This window comes from Mycteria americana, chromosome 1 (genome assembly GCF_035582795.1).
Source record: "Mycteria americana isolate JAX WOST 10 ecotype Jacksonville Zoo and Gardens chromosome 1, USCA_MyAme_1.0, whole genome shotgun sequence".
Classification (NCBI taxonomy): domain Eukaryota; kingdom Metazoa; phylum Chordata; class Aves; order Ciconiiformes; family Ciconiidae; genus Mycteria; species Mycteria americana.
In genome coordinates this window covers 80914488-80930642 of record NC_134365.1, presented here as the reverse complement: position 1 = coordinate 80930642, position 16155 = coordinate 80914488, and the positions used below count along the sequence as shown (strand labels likewise).

At 41.1% G+C, this 16155-nt stretch overlaps 1 protein-coding gene across 3 annotated transcripts in view; it reads left to right on the top strand.

The window, feature by feature from the left end:
- Positions 1–16155, top strand: part of LRP6 (LDL receptor related protein 6) — a 130205-nt gene that overhangs the window by 2302 nt on the left and 111748 nt on the right. Inside the window, exons 1-2 of one of the 3 annotated variants that reach the window (XM_075507897.1) lie at positions 8243–8283; positions 15401–15794. The exons of 1 other annotated variant lie outside the window; for it this stretch is intronic. In XM_075507897.1, coding sequence (XP_075364012.1) covers positions 8271–8283; positions 15401–15794 — 407 coding nt within the window. In that variant the 5' untranslated portion in view covers positions 8243–8270. Of the gene's footprint in view, positions 1–8242; positions 8284–15400; positions 15795–16155 lie in introns of those variants that run through there. One more of the 3 variants, XM_075507888.1, reaches the window with a different exon arrangement.

The window sequence follows — 16155 nt, the reverse complement described above, 5'->3', positions numbered from 1 at the left end:
CCTAATAAACAACATCTATGCAATGAGAATCGGTTTGAATAAGATGTGTTGAGTTCAGAAGAGGTGTCAGCAGTTCCTTAATGAGGCAGAGGCAGTGCCAGCATGAGTATGAATAAGTTTATACATGAAAGTAGAGGCAAAGTTATGAAGTTCACTATTTGGTTTGTGAATTCAGTGCTGTGAAGGATGCCAAGCCAACAGTGCTGGAGACTGAAACTCAGAAAATGTAATAGTGTATATCTGTGGATTGCAGCATCCTCCCTGCTTATAGAACTAGCCTCCCTGTTCTCATTGACTTAAAAAAAGCAAATGATCAGAGGTTTACAACAACTGAACTGTGATCATTAGTCTGAGGAAACTATGGTAGACTTGTTTACCGATCTGGAAAGGAATAAAATTAGAAACCTGGAAGTGCAGTGCCCTGTAAACTAATAAGGACTTGAAGTACCAGGCCATTACCAGCCAGAAATGGATGCACAGGGCAAGGCACATGCCTTTCAGAGTCGTCCAAGGACTGTGATCAGATCCTACTGATGTTTTCAGGGCAGGTATCTGGATTTCTAAGAGGCAGGAGGTTACTGTCATGACAGCTTGCTGTGGAGGTTCTGTGGTTTGGGGTTGTTTTGGTTTTTTTTTTCATACTCTGGCTAATGGAAGAAAGGAGTCACTTTCCTGGAACTGCCTGACCCTCATCACGGTCCAGTCTCTGTTCTCCTCTCTCAGCCCCTGGTTTGATTTGAGGGATTGGGCTTCCTCCTCTCTGACCATCAACAGTGCTTCTTGAAGCCGCTCCCTGAGGGTACGTACGGAGGTGTGAGTTAGAGCTGCTTCATGGCAGCTTTGCTGTATTCTTCATGACAGCTGTGAAACCAATCAGGATCGTGTTAGATAATTGACATTTGCAAGGAGGCAATAGCAGTGGCATCACATCTGTCAGGGAGCTACAGATAATTGCGAAACTGAGGTTTCAACTTTTTAATAAGTGATAAAGAGAGAGTTCTTCCTCTGCAAGTGTTCATGGCTTACTCTTCTTCCAGAAATAACTCCAGTCAGCACGCAATTGCTGTTTTGTTTTGGTTTTAAACCCTGATCAGGCAGACAGTGCATAAAACTCTTGTTTGAATAGGAATCTTATAAATGATGTTTGTGCAGACATACTGAATGTTGCAGACCTCTGTGCTTAAGGTCAATTAGTGAAGGAATGAAAATGCCCGTTTTGTAACAGGCATTTTAAAAGTACTGCTTCCCTCTTACGTGTTCAGAAGAGGGTTTGTTTTAATCTGTTGTTATTGTTTTAATATTGTTACTGTTTTAGTTGGTTTTAATCTGTTGTTACGTGCTTTTGATAAAGAGATCATCTGCTGTTTTGTATCTTTTTAGATGGACTCGTTTGCATGTAGTTTAGAAGAGCTTAATGTTCAAGACTTGCTAAGCTGTGACTGGAGGTGTTTGCATGTGTTTTTCTACTAGAAGTCAGAAAAGGGGACAAGGAGTAGGCTTTTTACTTCTGAAGCACTCAGGCTGGAGGTGAAGTGTGGCGTTTCCAGCTGGAGCTATGTTTTTGCCTTCAGACAAAGGGTCATTTCACCTAGGACTGTACAATACTTAAGTTTTGACAATGAGACTTGGAAATATATATATATTTTTTTTTTTGGTAATTGTCATGGTCTATTTCTTTACCCAAGCTTGAATCAACTGTATTCTAGTCATGTTTTTTCATTGTATGATTCCTCAGAAATCAGTGCGCCTTTGTCTGCCGTGATTTCCAACGCATTTTCCTCTTTCATCTCTCCATAGAACAGTCTAAAATTAGCGTGATCTAAGGTGTTACAAAATCCACCATTACTTTAATAGTTTTTGCAATTGCATCTCTGTGATATAGTTCATTTGTTGTCAGATTGCTTTAGCTTTTCTTTAAAACTGAAAAATTAGGACTTGGAAAGTTTGATGGAATTTTTTGCTATGTCTTGGAGGTAAGGTGAAGTAGCATTTTTGGCAAGGTGCACTGAAGATAACGGGAAGTTTTAGGTATGTGGGTAAAGCTGTGTGTGTCTGGTCAGAGGTGTATGCAGATGATGGGCTTCTGTATCCTTCAGTGGGAGTTACATAAAGGTATTCAGGTGAAAAGCTTTGTTCATGTTTCACACCAATACTGGTTCGAGGGGCATTAACCATATTTATGTTTCCTTTTTCCCTAGTGAATTGATTACATCTGCATTCCCTGAGTTCTAGGTAAGGAATTTGGCTAGAAGCTGTAGACTGGGTAGAGGGTTTTTTTTTTTTGCGGGAAGATAGGTCAGGATCTGGAGCATAGGAACCTTTCAAACTCTGTGTCTTTGGGAGCTGGAGAAATCTGATTCCTTTGGACATCTGTAATCCACCTTTATGATGATGTCGCATCTCAAAAATGCCAGCTTCAAAAATATCTGCTGCAGTGCACGTAATATGGGATTTACTTTTTAGTTCAAATCAAGTAGAGCAAAGATAATTTTTTTTTTTCCTTCTGAGGGAGTGGAGTAGGGGAGGAAAACAGGGAGAAACAGGTCTTAGTTTCTGATCTGTCACCATTCATCTCTGGCAGCCAGTCTGCAGACTTAAACACTATATTCTTTATCTCCAGCATATTTAACCCCATTACTTTCCTACAAAATGCTAAATACTTGGGTTGCTTTGCTGGTGGCTTCTTGAAAAGAGTCCACTTCCTTGTACTATAGGGAGGGGTACGTGTTATTGTTCAGTGGCACCAGAAATGCAGTTGTTACTAAAGCTTTGTTGCATGCTGCTGCTTCTGGCTGAGCTGGTGGTTCTGCCGTGCCTGGGAGCGTGCTCAGCTCCTCTCCCAGTTCTCCTGCTGGGGGGCCCTCGCACTTCAGCCAGCTCACCTGAGAGAGATTTGGTTAGTAAACTGCACATCACTGGTGAAATTCTTTGTTGCCACCCACTTCCTTGATGGCACATGAGGGCCGTTTGTACTTTGAAAGCAGTTGTTGCCAGTGAAGCATAATTTTACATTGGGAAGGAATTTCCCACAGATGGACTTTTACCAGTAAGTGATATAAGTTGCTTAGAAAGACATGGGGGGATGCAACTGCCTTGCAGACTTCAAAGATGGTCTGTTCATGTTCATATAAAGCAGTTGGCATTGCTGGCTTAAAAGTTGAGCCCTTGAACCTAAACGCTATGGCTCACCAAGGGTGACTGTTGGTGTGTGGACATGAGGTTTAGGATGAGCATGTGGTGAGTACTTCCACTTCTTCTGTGCCAAGCGCTTTGTCGTGATGGCTCTTCTAGAGGGCAATTGCTGTTAGGTGAAAGAAATACAGTCTGTAATAATAACCTTTATTTTTTCAACTTATACCTCACTTGTGTAATTTCAGAGTATACCACTTGCAGAGTTACAGAATAACAGCACTCTAAACAAAGAAGCTGTGTCATTCTTTTGTGGTAATTGTCCAAGGCTTGGAAGGGGAAGGCATTGCATCTCTAATGGATTGTACATAAATGCTGAGTATTGACACCCTAAATATTAAGTATCTTTTTCCTATTTATATGTTTGGCAGGCAAGCTGACATAGCCTTCATTAAGCTCTCTAGATAGTCTTGTAGTCTATAAATATTTATGGCAAGAGATTCACAATGTGAACAGGCTTGATGTTTGCTCCACGTGGACAGAACTTGGTCTGAACAGTGATGGTGTTTGCAAGTAGAAATGAGCTTGTCGTCATTTCTCCTTTTCCTTATGTGAGACAGTTATGAAAATAGGGTGGGTTTTTTGGTCCGCTGGTGATTATCTTGCTACAGACCTTTCTATTTCAATGTAATTGTCACAGTTCCCCACCAGTTTTGAAATGCAGTCAAACCTACCAGTCTATAATAGAATGGGAATACTGTAATACCTTTTCCCATTTGATTTATAATACAGTTTTAAGAACATACCATTCAAAGTGTAGGTTAAAAGAAGTGATGGTTTAGTTAGTAATACTTTGTTTCCTTTGCAAAACGCTATAAACTGTTCAGAGAGAGAAGCATGTCGGTTTAAAAGATGGAAGGCTTTCTGAGCTTCATTATTTATACAGAGAGAACAATAAGAAAATGTTTTTAATATAAACAGACATGGAAAATGGCAACATTCATACAGATTTTTTTTAGTATCTTATTACAGGATCATATTACCTAAATAGAATTACTCCCTCGTGATATAATCAATGTGGCAGAAATGGGATTATAGTTTTAATTCTGTTTATGAGGGCCATGTGTGAGCTCTTGATGTCAGATTTGAAAAGTAATCGTATTTGAGACAGAAAATCTTAATCAACTAGCTATATAATTTTGCTTAATCAGAAATCGTTTGTTTTCCTTCTCTATGATACCGAAACATAATTTTCTCCTTTATATTTTTCCTCTTACTCCCCCCCATCTGTTCCCAGAGGAAAAACATAGTTCATATGTTTTTGGGTTTTTTTTTGGTTTTTGTTTTGTTTTTTTAAAACTACTTATGCCTCCAGAACTCCTCAGTAATAAGCATTCTCCCCTGTCCGTTGCCAAAGAGTTCAGGCTTCTGGAAGGTGGCCGATGTGTTTGCTTGAATTCTGGAAGTTAAGAGTATGTGGAAGGTAACAAACATCAGGTATCATAGCATTTCAGATGTTTTTCCTTTATTGTTCTGTCAAAGCAGTGAATAAAACTCTTCCTTGTACTCAGAGTGTTAGTGTTAATTAAAGTGTTAGCACTTTGGAAATCCAAGAATCCTCTTGTCCACACATGGATTAGTAGAGTAGGAATATTAATAATAATAGAAGAGTAGGAATTTGTAAACCTTGTAGTGACTCTTACTATGCCCGTTTGGAAAATGCATTGGTGTTCTAATAACTCAGAAACTTAACTGAGGCTCAACAGTTAGTCTTTACCCTGTAGGTAATGGTAAAATTCGTAGGTAAAATAATTCCAAGTTGGGTGGGTTTGTGTTTATGGGTTGGTTTGTTTTTCTTTTGGATTACCAGAAATGAGTCATATTCAATATGAAAAGGACCAGATTGTTCACCTTTTTCAAGGGACCCTGCATGTATGTGTGTGTGTGTTGTTCTGTTTTTTTGTTTTTTGTTCCTTTTTTTTTCTCATGTGTCATTAATCTAATGTAAGCCTGTTGAAGATTTGACACTAATAGTGCTGGGATGTGAGTGTTTTTGAGAGCTAAAAAATTAAAATAGATCACGTAGGTCCAACTGTGTTTCCAAAAAAAATCAGATGTGCAATAATTTTCAAAGTTCTTGAAGTCTGCGCACATCTTTCCTTATCCTTTAAAAACAGTCCCTAACTGTTCATTTGAACTGGAATTGTTATTTATTTTATTAGTCTGTAGTGAACTTAATAGTCTTAAGAATTTGACTGTTTAAAGTGTAACTTTGGTTTGAGAACTTTTTTCCTTTGGCTGATGGAAAGTTGTTTTAAACTTGCACTGTGAGTAGTTTCTTTCAATTTTCTTACAAAATTATTTTCTGGTTCAATGTGAATCCTTCATATTTTTGCAAAATTGCTTGAAGAAAGTATTTTACCTACATGAGAAACAAAATCTGTGAAATTGTTTTACTAGTTGGAGGTATGGCTTATTTTATTCTTAATATTTGTTATGATGGATGAACGGACAAAGATGCCATTCAGCAAGCTTGGTCGAAAGTATGCCACAAAGAAATCATTGGATAGCTGATATGTTGAAGAATTGCAGAGAAGTGGGGATGAAAATGTGATAAGCCTTCAAGGCAGTACTGCTGCTACCCCACACCCTGTACCTCAAATCAGTCCCACTATTATGTCTCAGCTGAGGGCTGTCACTTACTTTTGTGGTGTACTCATCAATGCTGGCACATTTTTCTGTTTTATGGGTCATTCTGTCCTCCAGTTGGAGTCTTTTGTGCTGAAGTCTATGTTCATGCTTTACAGCAACTTCCTGATAGTGCTTTGAAAATCCAAACAAATAAAAAACCCCAACCACAAAACAGAATAAATAAATTAAAAAGCTGGTTTATCTTTTACCTGGTGAGGCAAACTGACAGGCTTAAGAAATATTTTTTAAGTACTAGGCACGCCAGCTCAGGTAGATTGCTGAAAGTCATCTAAGGGTAGCTCAGTGCCTATGAACTTCTTGTCAATGTTGAAAAAGGCTTTGTTAGTTTGAAGGTAAACCAGCATGCTGCTGCTCAGGGTATGGATTTTTTTGGTCCACATGGACCTATTAGCAATCTGGGTGAAACCCTTTGGCTGGGACTATTCCCATGCGTTGTCTGCCAGTATAACTGGGGTTGTCCAGCTATGGAGGCAAGTGGTGCTTGAGGGCAAGCCCTCCCAGGCCACTCTTGACTGGCTGTGCACCCCCAAACATGCATGCTGTCCAGGCTGGAGCAGCTCATGAACTGTGATGGCTCCAGAGTAGCAACAAACTTTGGAGCATTCCCGTCTCAGCTTGCCAGGGTGTACAAGGTGTATCTTGCAGCCTTTAGCCTTCTTAGGCTTTGGGAAATGGGCTCTCTCTGTCACAGCATCACAGTGTTGTGTCTTGGTGCTCTAATCCAGTGGAGGGACTTAAGCAATGCACAGTCTTTCAACAGCTTCGTGAGGGATATGGTAGAGGCTTTCGGTTTGTTTTCTTACTGTTAGAAGCTCTGTAGGAAATGATGACACCAGAAGGTGTGAAGGGTAGTGTTTTGTTTCAGTGTGATCCGGTCATCTTATCTGTCATCATATGGCTTCAAGTTTGGGTTGCAAAATATCCCTATTCAGATGTGGGACTTTAATTGGAGCAGTATAGCAAAACAAGATTTCTTTTTCTGCATGAGCGAAGGTGTGTGCTTGGGAGAACTGTCAGAAACATACCTTGCAGACAGAAGTTGCTTTGCAGCAGTCTACATGCATACTAACTTTTTCATTAAACAGATTGTATCAATTTAAGCATGGATGTTTCCAGTAGAACTAGGGAAGTATTGCCAAGGCGCGTGGAACTGGTATGACTTCACCTGCAGTGCTGTGTTATTCTGACAACTGTTTGAGAAATTGAGAGAGTGTTGAATGAAGGTTATGAGGACACCTGAGGAAATGGGAAGTGTAATGTTGAAGTCCTGCAGATGTTAGTATAGATCATGGTGCTACTTGGTCACACATCCCTTTGAGCCTTCCTGCTTTTCAGAGTCTGCTGGTGGCCTAGGAAAGTGTACTGTGCTGCTGACAGGTGCTTGCCACTTTGTGGCTCCCTCTTGTAAGCAGCAGGGTAATGGAAGAAGGTGGTAGTGTTATATGGCAGTGCAGCTGCAAGCAGATGCCTGACCAGGGAGCATAGCTCTCTGCTCATCCTAGGCTGTTGTCAGCAAGGTAGATTCAGCATGTTAAGTTATAAAGATGTCAGCTGCCAGTCAGTGTGGTTTATCCCCATGAGAGTGCAATGGAAAGAACTTCAGAGTAGGAGAGTCAATGTTACAGAAAGATGAGCCGAGTCACCTTTCCCTTGCTGAGACAGTGGATCAGTGTGAGTGTGCTACCTAATGCTGAGAAGAGACTTGCTGTGATAATTTGGAAAACATCAACTGCTGGCTCTATGGCTCTGTTGCCAACAGGATGATTTGATGGGCAATGCCTGCCATTCAGAAAGTTATTTGCCTGTGATATGCTGGAGTATTTGGTGTATTCAGTCATGACAAATACACATTCAGTTGTGTGTTTTTTGCTATACTCTGCCAGGTCTGACTTTTTATGCCTGGATCTGGTATTTCTATTTTTCCCTGTACTCCATTTTTTCCCCCCTCTTGTTCTCTTGCCTCCATCCATCTAGCTCTTTAAGAGAATTTTTTTCCTGTTATTCAGCAGGCTAAAGGATGACTTACTGCCCTTGTACCAGCTAGTCTTGCAGGATGTCTTGGTCTCCACAGCTCCTATCTGGCCAAAGGACTGCAAAACTAACTGTAGAGGCTTGACGCAGAATCCCAGTGCCGTTGGTGCTGCTTGGTGTCTTTGCTTTTGCACTTATGTTTTTACTCATCTTATTCACTGTCAAGCCTGACCGTTCCTATGACCTTTTGAGTTACCATCTGAACAGCCCTTGGGTGGCTTTAGCATGTGGAATACGCTTTAGGTTAGCTGAAAAGAGGAGAAAAGGTCCTCTTTGACAAGCTTGGGCTGCCTTATGCTTGTTTACTAAAGTCCTCGTTGCCTGCTGTGTCCTGCAGGTATGTTTGTGAGAACAAGGAGGTTCAGAGAGAAGAGTTCTCCATTCACAGTGAAGGTGGAATGGGGACTACTGGTATGTCAGTTCATTAGTTTGTGTAAAAACGATTGTGTAGAATAAATCAGGAGAGGTGCTGTGATGGAGCACTTAGTGCAAAATCCTGGCCTGGTGCTTGCTATGCTGAAACTCTTACGTATTTCCCGGTGGTGGTTTTGTTTGTTTGTTTGTTTGTTTTTTTAAATATAAACCAACTCTGTATAAGTTTATTGAGGCTGGGTCCCTGCTTTTTGGAGAAGTTTATTTTCATTTGCAACTTGCCTCTCTTCTGATTTGATACAAGTCTCCCAGGCTTTTATTCCCAATGCTACCTCCACTGTCCATGACAACACAAATTCACTACAAACATGGCATTCGTTTACATTTTTCCAAAGGCTGATGAAGTCTCGAGTTCTTATTGCAGCTCTACCTCTGCTCCCGCATGAGGGGTAGGAACCAAAAGTCAAAACTGTTGACAAATCTTTTTCTTCTTGCTCCTCCAAACCACGCAATGAAAAATACAAATATACATAATTTCTTATAAGCATAAGCAGTGGTGAAGAAATCTGAAACCTGGGGAGTGAAGGGAGAGTCCTCACAACTGACTGTACCGTGACCCTTGTGTCCATCAAGAAGAGTTTTTCTTACATTCTTGTGTTGGCTCTCTGTGGGACATCTTGGGAGCAGGGAGGATTGTATTATATACAAGGAGTTTTGTGCATAGAATGGTTTTGAGGAGGTTGCAATTAATGCTCTTTGCTGGTTATCTCTGCCCATTTCATAGAATCATAGAATCGATTAGGTTGGAAAAGACCTTTAAGATCATTGAGTCCAACCATTAACCTAGTACCGCCAAGTCCACCACTAAACCATGTCCCTAAGCACCACATCTACACATCTTTCAAATACCTCTAGGGATGGTGATTCAACCACTTCCCTGGGCAGCCTGTTCCAATGCTTGACAACCCTTTCAGTGAAGAAATTTTTCCTAATATCCAATCTAAACCTCCCCTGGTGCAACTTGAAGCCATTTCCTCTTGTCCTATCACTTGTTACTTGGGAGAAGAGACTGACATCCACCTCGCTACAACCTCCTTTCAGGTAGTTGTAGAGAGCGATAAGGTCTCCCCTCAACCTCCTTTTCTCCAGGCTAAACAACCCCAGTTCCCTCAGCTGCTCCTCATAAGACTGGTGCTCCAGACCCTTCACCAGCTTCGTTGCCCTTCTCCGGACATGCTCCAGCACCTCAATGTCTCTCTTGTAGTGAGGGGCCCAAAACTGAACACAGTAGTCAAGGTGCGGCCTCACCAGTGCTGAGTACAGAGGGACAATCCCTTCCCTAGTCCTGCTGGCCACGCTATATCTGATACAAGCCAGGATGCCACTGGCCTTCTTGGCCACCTAGGCACACTGCTGGCTGTCGACCAACCATTCAGCTGGCTGTCGACCAACTCCACCAGGCAGCTTTCCAGCCACTCTTCCCCAAGCCTGTAGTGTTGCATGGGATTGTTGTGGCCCAAGTGCAGGACCTTGCACTTAGCCTTGTTGAACCTCATACAACTGGCCTCGGCCCATCGATCCAGCCTGTCCAGCTCCCTCTGCAGAGCCTTCCTACCCTCAAGCAGATCAACACTCCTGCCCAGCTTGGTGTCAACTGCAAAGTTACTGAGGGTGCACTCCATCCCCTTGTCCAGATCATTGATAAAGAACTGACCCCAGTATCTGTTTTTCCTCCTCTTGTGGGCTGAACATGGGTGCGTGTCATTCCTTAATGCTTACTGTGGCTCATCCAGGACAGTGTGTATTTGCTTGGCACATCTCATCACTGCATCTCCTCTTTTCCAGTCCTCATGTTTGCCATCCTTGTGGCAGTGTGCTTGGCAGTATCAGTTCACCTTTAGATGCTCAGTGTTCTTCAACAAGACTTTTAGAAGACGGGGAGTTTTCTCTTCCCAGCTCAATGACATCATCTGCCAATGTAACAATCCATAGGTTTCTTACCAGTGGACTCTTGCATGGATATTTCTTTCCACAATGTGAACGGTTGCCCAGTATTACTGGCTGGGCCACAGTGGGATTCTGGGGCAGGTTGCCACAATTTATGGTGGCTACCTCTAGTCTGGCAGGTCCTGTTCCTAAACTGGAGGTTCACAAGCAACTGGTTCAACAGACTTGTCAAAGCTGATGCAGTCTTCCCGTTCCTTGGTGTGCTAGGACTTAGGTTTATCTGATGTTGTTCTGAACTGGTTCTGGATGATGGCTGGCTTAAAACTACTTTTTTTGGCAGGTATTGGGAGAGCATGGTAGCCTTCTGCTGGCTTAGCTCCCTGCATTGTCTCGCTGTGTTATGGGACAAGTGCTAGTGCCAACGCAAAAGAGAGGTCGGGAACCGACAGCTGGAAGTGGAGCTGGGGAGAAAGGATGTGGCTGCAGTCACATCTTGAGCAGATCTGGCAGGCTGCCAGTGAAAGGGGGGGAGAGCTGCTCCCCCTTCCAACTCCCTGCTGCTTGCCTTATGTTAGTTTTGGAGTTTGCTGGACCACTTCTTGAGTTGATTCAACTTGCGAACCCAGTCAAACCTTTCACTGACGTAATGATTTGAATCAGCTTGGGGAGGGGCCCTTAACTAAGTGAGGGGGTAGAACAGCATTGCTGGCAGTTGGGAATGAGAAAAAAGGGTTTGGGTAAAATGAGACAGTGCTAAGTGCTTTAACCAGGCTAAATTCTACGTCAGTGAAAGAGAATGAGCATGTTGAAGGTAACGCTGACCTCGTGGCACCCAGAGGTGTCATGGATCATTGAAAGTGGAAAGGGAGCAAGTGGGACCTTGTGGAAAAGGCCTCTGGACTAGTTAAAGAAAAGTGGGACAAATTCTGGCAGCTTAAAGTAGCCACTTAAACACCAAAAAAATTGAAGAACATTTTTAGCTGGTAAAGTGATCTTTTTATGTTGCTTCATCACTTTGCATCCTGTGGGCTGTAGCATTTTTAAGCCAGTATCAGACGCTTACAAATCAGATGTACAAAGACTTAAGTAAACAAGTGTTAGGGAAACCTGACTTAAGTATCTTGGGGATTAGCAACTTTCAGTATGCTAGGGAGAGAGACAAGACCTGTAGCCAAGAGAAATGTTTGGTACAAGAACTGAAGTTTGCTGGTGAGGAGAAGGATGCTGATGTAAAATTCTAGTTGTAAAGCTAGGGCAAAAAAGGCAGTGGCTGGATTTTAATATTGAATGTGGTAAGCTTAGGGAAGGTGTTATGTGAATATCAGAGTTAAGAAGCAGTTAGGCTCAGTGACCTGCTATTGGGAGGCGTTTCTTACGATTTAAATTTTTTTTGTTGCAGTTCAAATGTGTTAAACCTTAGTTTTTGTAACTTTTGTGTTCTCTAAGGAAATGTTTGTTCCTGCTGATGGATACAAAAAAAGCTTATTTTATAACTAAGCACAGCTTTTACTCTGTATCAGGTTTTTTAATTAGAAGAATAAACTACATTATAGATCTCTCAGGTGATAGAGGGCAGGGTAATATTCACTGCTGTTTCAGTTGTTGATTTCCAAGATGGGTGTGTTTTCTTTTACTTTTAAAAATGTGTACTTCTCTTCAATGTATTATAGTTTGTTGCAGTTAAAATATGTATTTTTATGATGTCTATAGAAAGGGAAATAGAAACATATATAAGGAGTTCAGCTTTGACTACTTAAAAAAAAATAATCAGAGTTGTATCTCTCTGCCCCATTATAACTTAAACTGCGAAATAGTTACCTAGCTTTGAAAGGAGTTTCTCTTGGACTTCTTCCCTTAGGCTATTAGTACAGTTCATAACTGCATTATTCAAGAAAGCTGTCTTTTCAGTGTCCTGTGCTTCTTTTAAAGTGAGTTATGTGGGGCAGGATGGGATCTTCTGCCACAATTTTCCTTTTAGCATTGCTGTTTGAGTCAAGTAAATGGCAAAGATGATACTAGGTACTAATGCTGCCAACTTCAGTAATTGGGCTTTATATGATATTGAAGCCTTCATGTTTTCTGGGAAGGGTTGAAGGGGGTGGGGGAGCAAACCTGGTTTTTATTATTTTGGTGATGCATGCTTCATTCCTGAATGTCGCAACAAATTGGAAAGCTTAATATCCTCGTCTGCCAGCCCTGCAGAATGCGTTACAAGTGGCGGCTTTGAATCAATCTGCATGAAACTACACATCCTAAGCGTAGCTGTGTTTCTTCCGAGCCGTCATTCAAATAACTTGTATCGTTCATGAAAAGGACATTTTCTCCAGTCCTTCCTCAGCCAGATCTGAGCTCCAGCAAGGAGTGAATAACCTATGCAGTGGAGTTGTGTTAGGCTCAGCAGTGCCTTCAGGCCTCGGTGATTACACTTCACATGCCTGGTGTTCCAATTCAGTGCATGCTGTGTGCATGGGTACTCGCTCCGTGTTGCACATAATAATGGAACCTGTACTCATTTGTGCATGGATTTACCTTTTTTCAAATGCTGGGCATGCTGTCTTATTAGACAGAGCTCTGCCAATTGGCTGCACAGTTTCCTGTGGTGCACTAGATGACATTGAGCTGGCTATTAACTAGATTTTTTCAGGTTACAATTGTATGCAGGCTTTAAAAAGTAGAGGGTTTTATTGCATCTCTATTTTTTATCACTTTCAGTTTATTGAATACTTTTTTCTGAAAAATGCAGTCATCATAAGCAACCTCCACTTCAAGAAACTCTACTGTAATTAATTTTAAATCTTTAGGGGGTGGGAAATTATGCAAGGAAGGGAAGGAGATAGCAAAGTAAGGTAATAAACCTACTTAATATAAGGATTCTGCTTTCTAATTTAAAGAAGTCTACCCCTTCTCCCTGGAAATATGATCTCGAAACTGAATGTTTTGCTGCACAATAATGACTTGCTTTCTGGAGGAGGGGAATACAAATTTAGCATTATTAAAAAACAATAAAGCTTCCCCCCTCCCCCCATTTCGGTAACTTTCTATCTGAAGATTGTCATAAATCAATTTATAGTCAGTGTTTCTAAAATTAGGATGACAGTCTAAACAATTTAGGTTTAAAAAAAAAAGGGAAGAATGTCCTGGTTTCAGCTGAGATAGAGTTAATTTTCTTTATAGTGGCTGGTATGGGGCTATGTTTTGGATTTGTGCTGAAAACAGTGTTGATAATACAGAGATGTTTTAGTTGTTGCTGTACTAGTCAAGGACTTTTCAGCTTCCCGTGCTCTGCCAGGTGCAGAAGAAGCTGGGAGGGGACACAGCCAGGATAGTTGATCCAAACTGACCAAAGGGCTATTCCATACCACATGACGTCATGCTCAGTATATAAAGCTGGGGAAGAAGAAGGGGGGGAGACATTTGGAGTGACGGTGTTTGTCTTCCCAAGTAACCGTTAGGCGTGATGGAGCCCTTCTTTCCTGGAGATGGCTGAACACCTGCCTGCCCATGGGAAGTAGTGAATGAATTCCTTGCTTTGCTTTGCTTGCATGCGTGGCTTTTGCTTTACCTATTAAACTGTTTTTATCTCAACCCTCGAGTTTTCTTGCTTTTGCTCTTCTGATTCTCTCCCCCATCCCACCGCGGGAGGAGTGAGCGAGCGGCTGCGTGGTGCTTAGTTGCCGGCTGGGGCTAAACCACGACAAAGAAAGTAAAAAGCTTCCAAAGATACATAGCAGAAATAGCAGAACTTGTTTATTTGGAGGTAGATTAAGAAACTTCTTAGTTCCTTCAGCTTCTCCCAGTATGCATGTGGCAGTGTCTTTGATAAACAGTTTTGTGGTAATGAGGGGAGTAGTCTGATCTTGGAAACTAGCTTTTGAATTTTCTGAAGTATGTGTTAGTATTTCTAATTTCAGTGTGAGTTTCTCATACAAGGAACTGTATGCCCTTGGCATACAGTTCTGGCAGTGTAGCCCTTGACATTATTCAACTGTGCACATCTTTGGTTCTGTTAAGTATAAGCCTTTCAGTTAGGACATATATCCTGAGAGAAGTTTAAAGTGCCCACCTGTGCTCATGAATAAATCTGCAAGATTTTTGTTAAATTTGTGGGGGGTGACAGGTAGAGGAGTGTTTAGTGTGCCAATCATGGTATGTATCTAAATGCTGCTGTACAGCTCTGTTGCTACAGTGCCTGAGTAAACACGGGGAAAGGTAGAAATGTTTTCTGATAGTGGGTTTAAAAGAATGGGATTGTCTGCTTTATACAATTGTAGTATTTTTCTTAACCTTTTGTTGAAGTAGGAATGAGGCTGGAATTTTCATAATGTTTTATATAACTTGTGATTAAGGACAATTAACCAGCCATATTACATTTAAGAAACTATCTGTTTTCATGGTTACTACTTTTCATTAGTCATGTTGGGTGTTGTGTATGAAAAATATACAGACCGACTGTGCAAACTGATGGAGTAAGCAAATAAAGCATATAAAATAAAGGCTTTGTGTTAGACAGCTAAACAGGAGTGGTAGAACTGAGTTTGAAAGAACTCAGTGTTGTTCATTCCTGTAGATTACTTTTTCTCCCTACCTCCTCATACCAATGTCAACACTCTAAAACAACATTGATCTCATGCTGTGCAATTAATTTTGTATTTGTATGTATTATATGTAAAATGTCCGAGATACATAATTTTGGAGAGTATCAACACACAGATGGCTTTGATAGCTTGACATGAATTATGCTTTTATAGAAGTGGGGTGTATATTACTAAATTCTAGTTTAAAAAAAAAAAAAAAAAAAAAGAATCTTTGCTCAGGTGGGCCAGCACGGAGTGCTTAGAAAACTGCTTTACCCTTGTCTTTTAGATTTTTATTTAAGCATCCTTCTGTACAGAACAGAAGTGTCATTTGGGCACTTCAGACCTCTGTTTTTCTTTGTTCTCTCCCTTCTTCTTTAATCTTATTTTAATAATGCACAGCCCAGAATAATGAGCTGCCCATTATGAAGTTACCACCTTGAGTTGTAGCACTGTTGAAAGGCTTTGAGTCGCTACTTTTTAGTCAAACTTCAAAATGTCCTCCCACTTTTATTTTTTAAAAATTTCTTAAATTAGTAGTTATGGCCTGATGCACCATCATAGTGCAAGTTATACTTAATATGAGTGGTGTTAATGCATCTGTCCCCCCCATCCCTTATTTCTCCCATTTAAAGCTGCCCCACTGTTGCTGTACGCGAACCGACGTGATCTGCGACTGGTGGATGCTGCAAACGGGAAGGAGAACGCCACGGTGATTGTGGGTGGCTTAGAGGACGCAGCAGCAGTGGACTTCGTGTTTGTAAAGGGGTTGATATACTGGAGTGATGTAAGTGAAGAAGCCATTAAACGAACAGAATTCAATAAATCGGGGAGTGTACAAAATGTGGTCATTTCTGGACTTCTGTCACCTGATGGGCTGGCATGTGACTGGCTGGGAGAGAAATTATACTGGACAGATTCTGAAACAAATCGGATTGAAGTTTCTAATTTAGATGGATCACTAAGAAAAGTTTTGTTTTGGCAAGAATTGGATCAACCCAGAGCAATTGCCTTAGATCCTGCAAGAGGGTAAGTGTTTGTTAAAACAAAATAATTACAAATACTAACATTTCTGCTACTACTTGTTTGTTGAATGCTTTTAAATAAGCGATGGTACTATTACCGAAGTTATCCTAAGCCATCTTGCATTACTTGCTTCTCTTTCTATTAGTGTGATTTGAAAACAATTTGCACTTCTGAAATTGCATTCATATTGGTTTGTGAATGACTAGGAATCATCAGACATTTAAAAAAAGTACTAGAAACTTATTTTGGCAGTAGTGCAGAAGATGAACAGAAGTTGAGAAGTTCTAATGTAAAATCCAATACAATCTGCGTGAAAGGCCATCAGCTGCCTGTGGACAGGCTTGTGCATCTTTGCAGTGTCAAG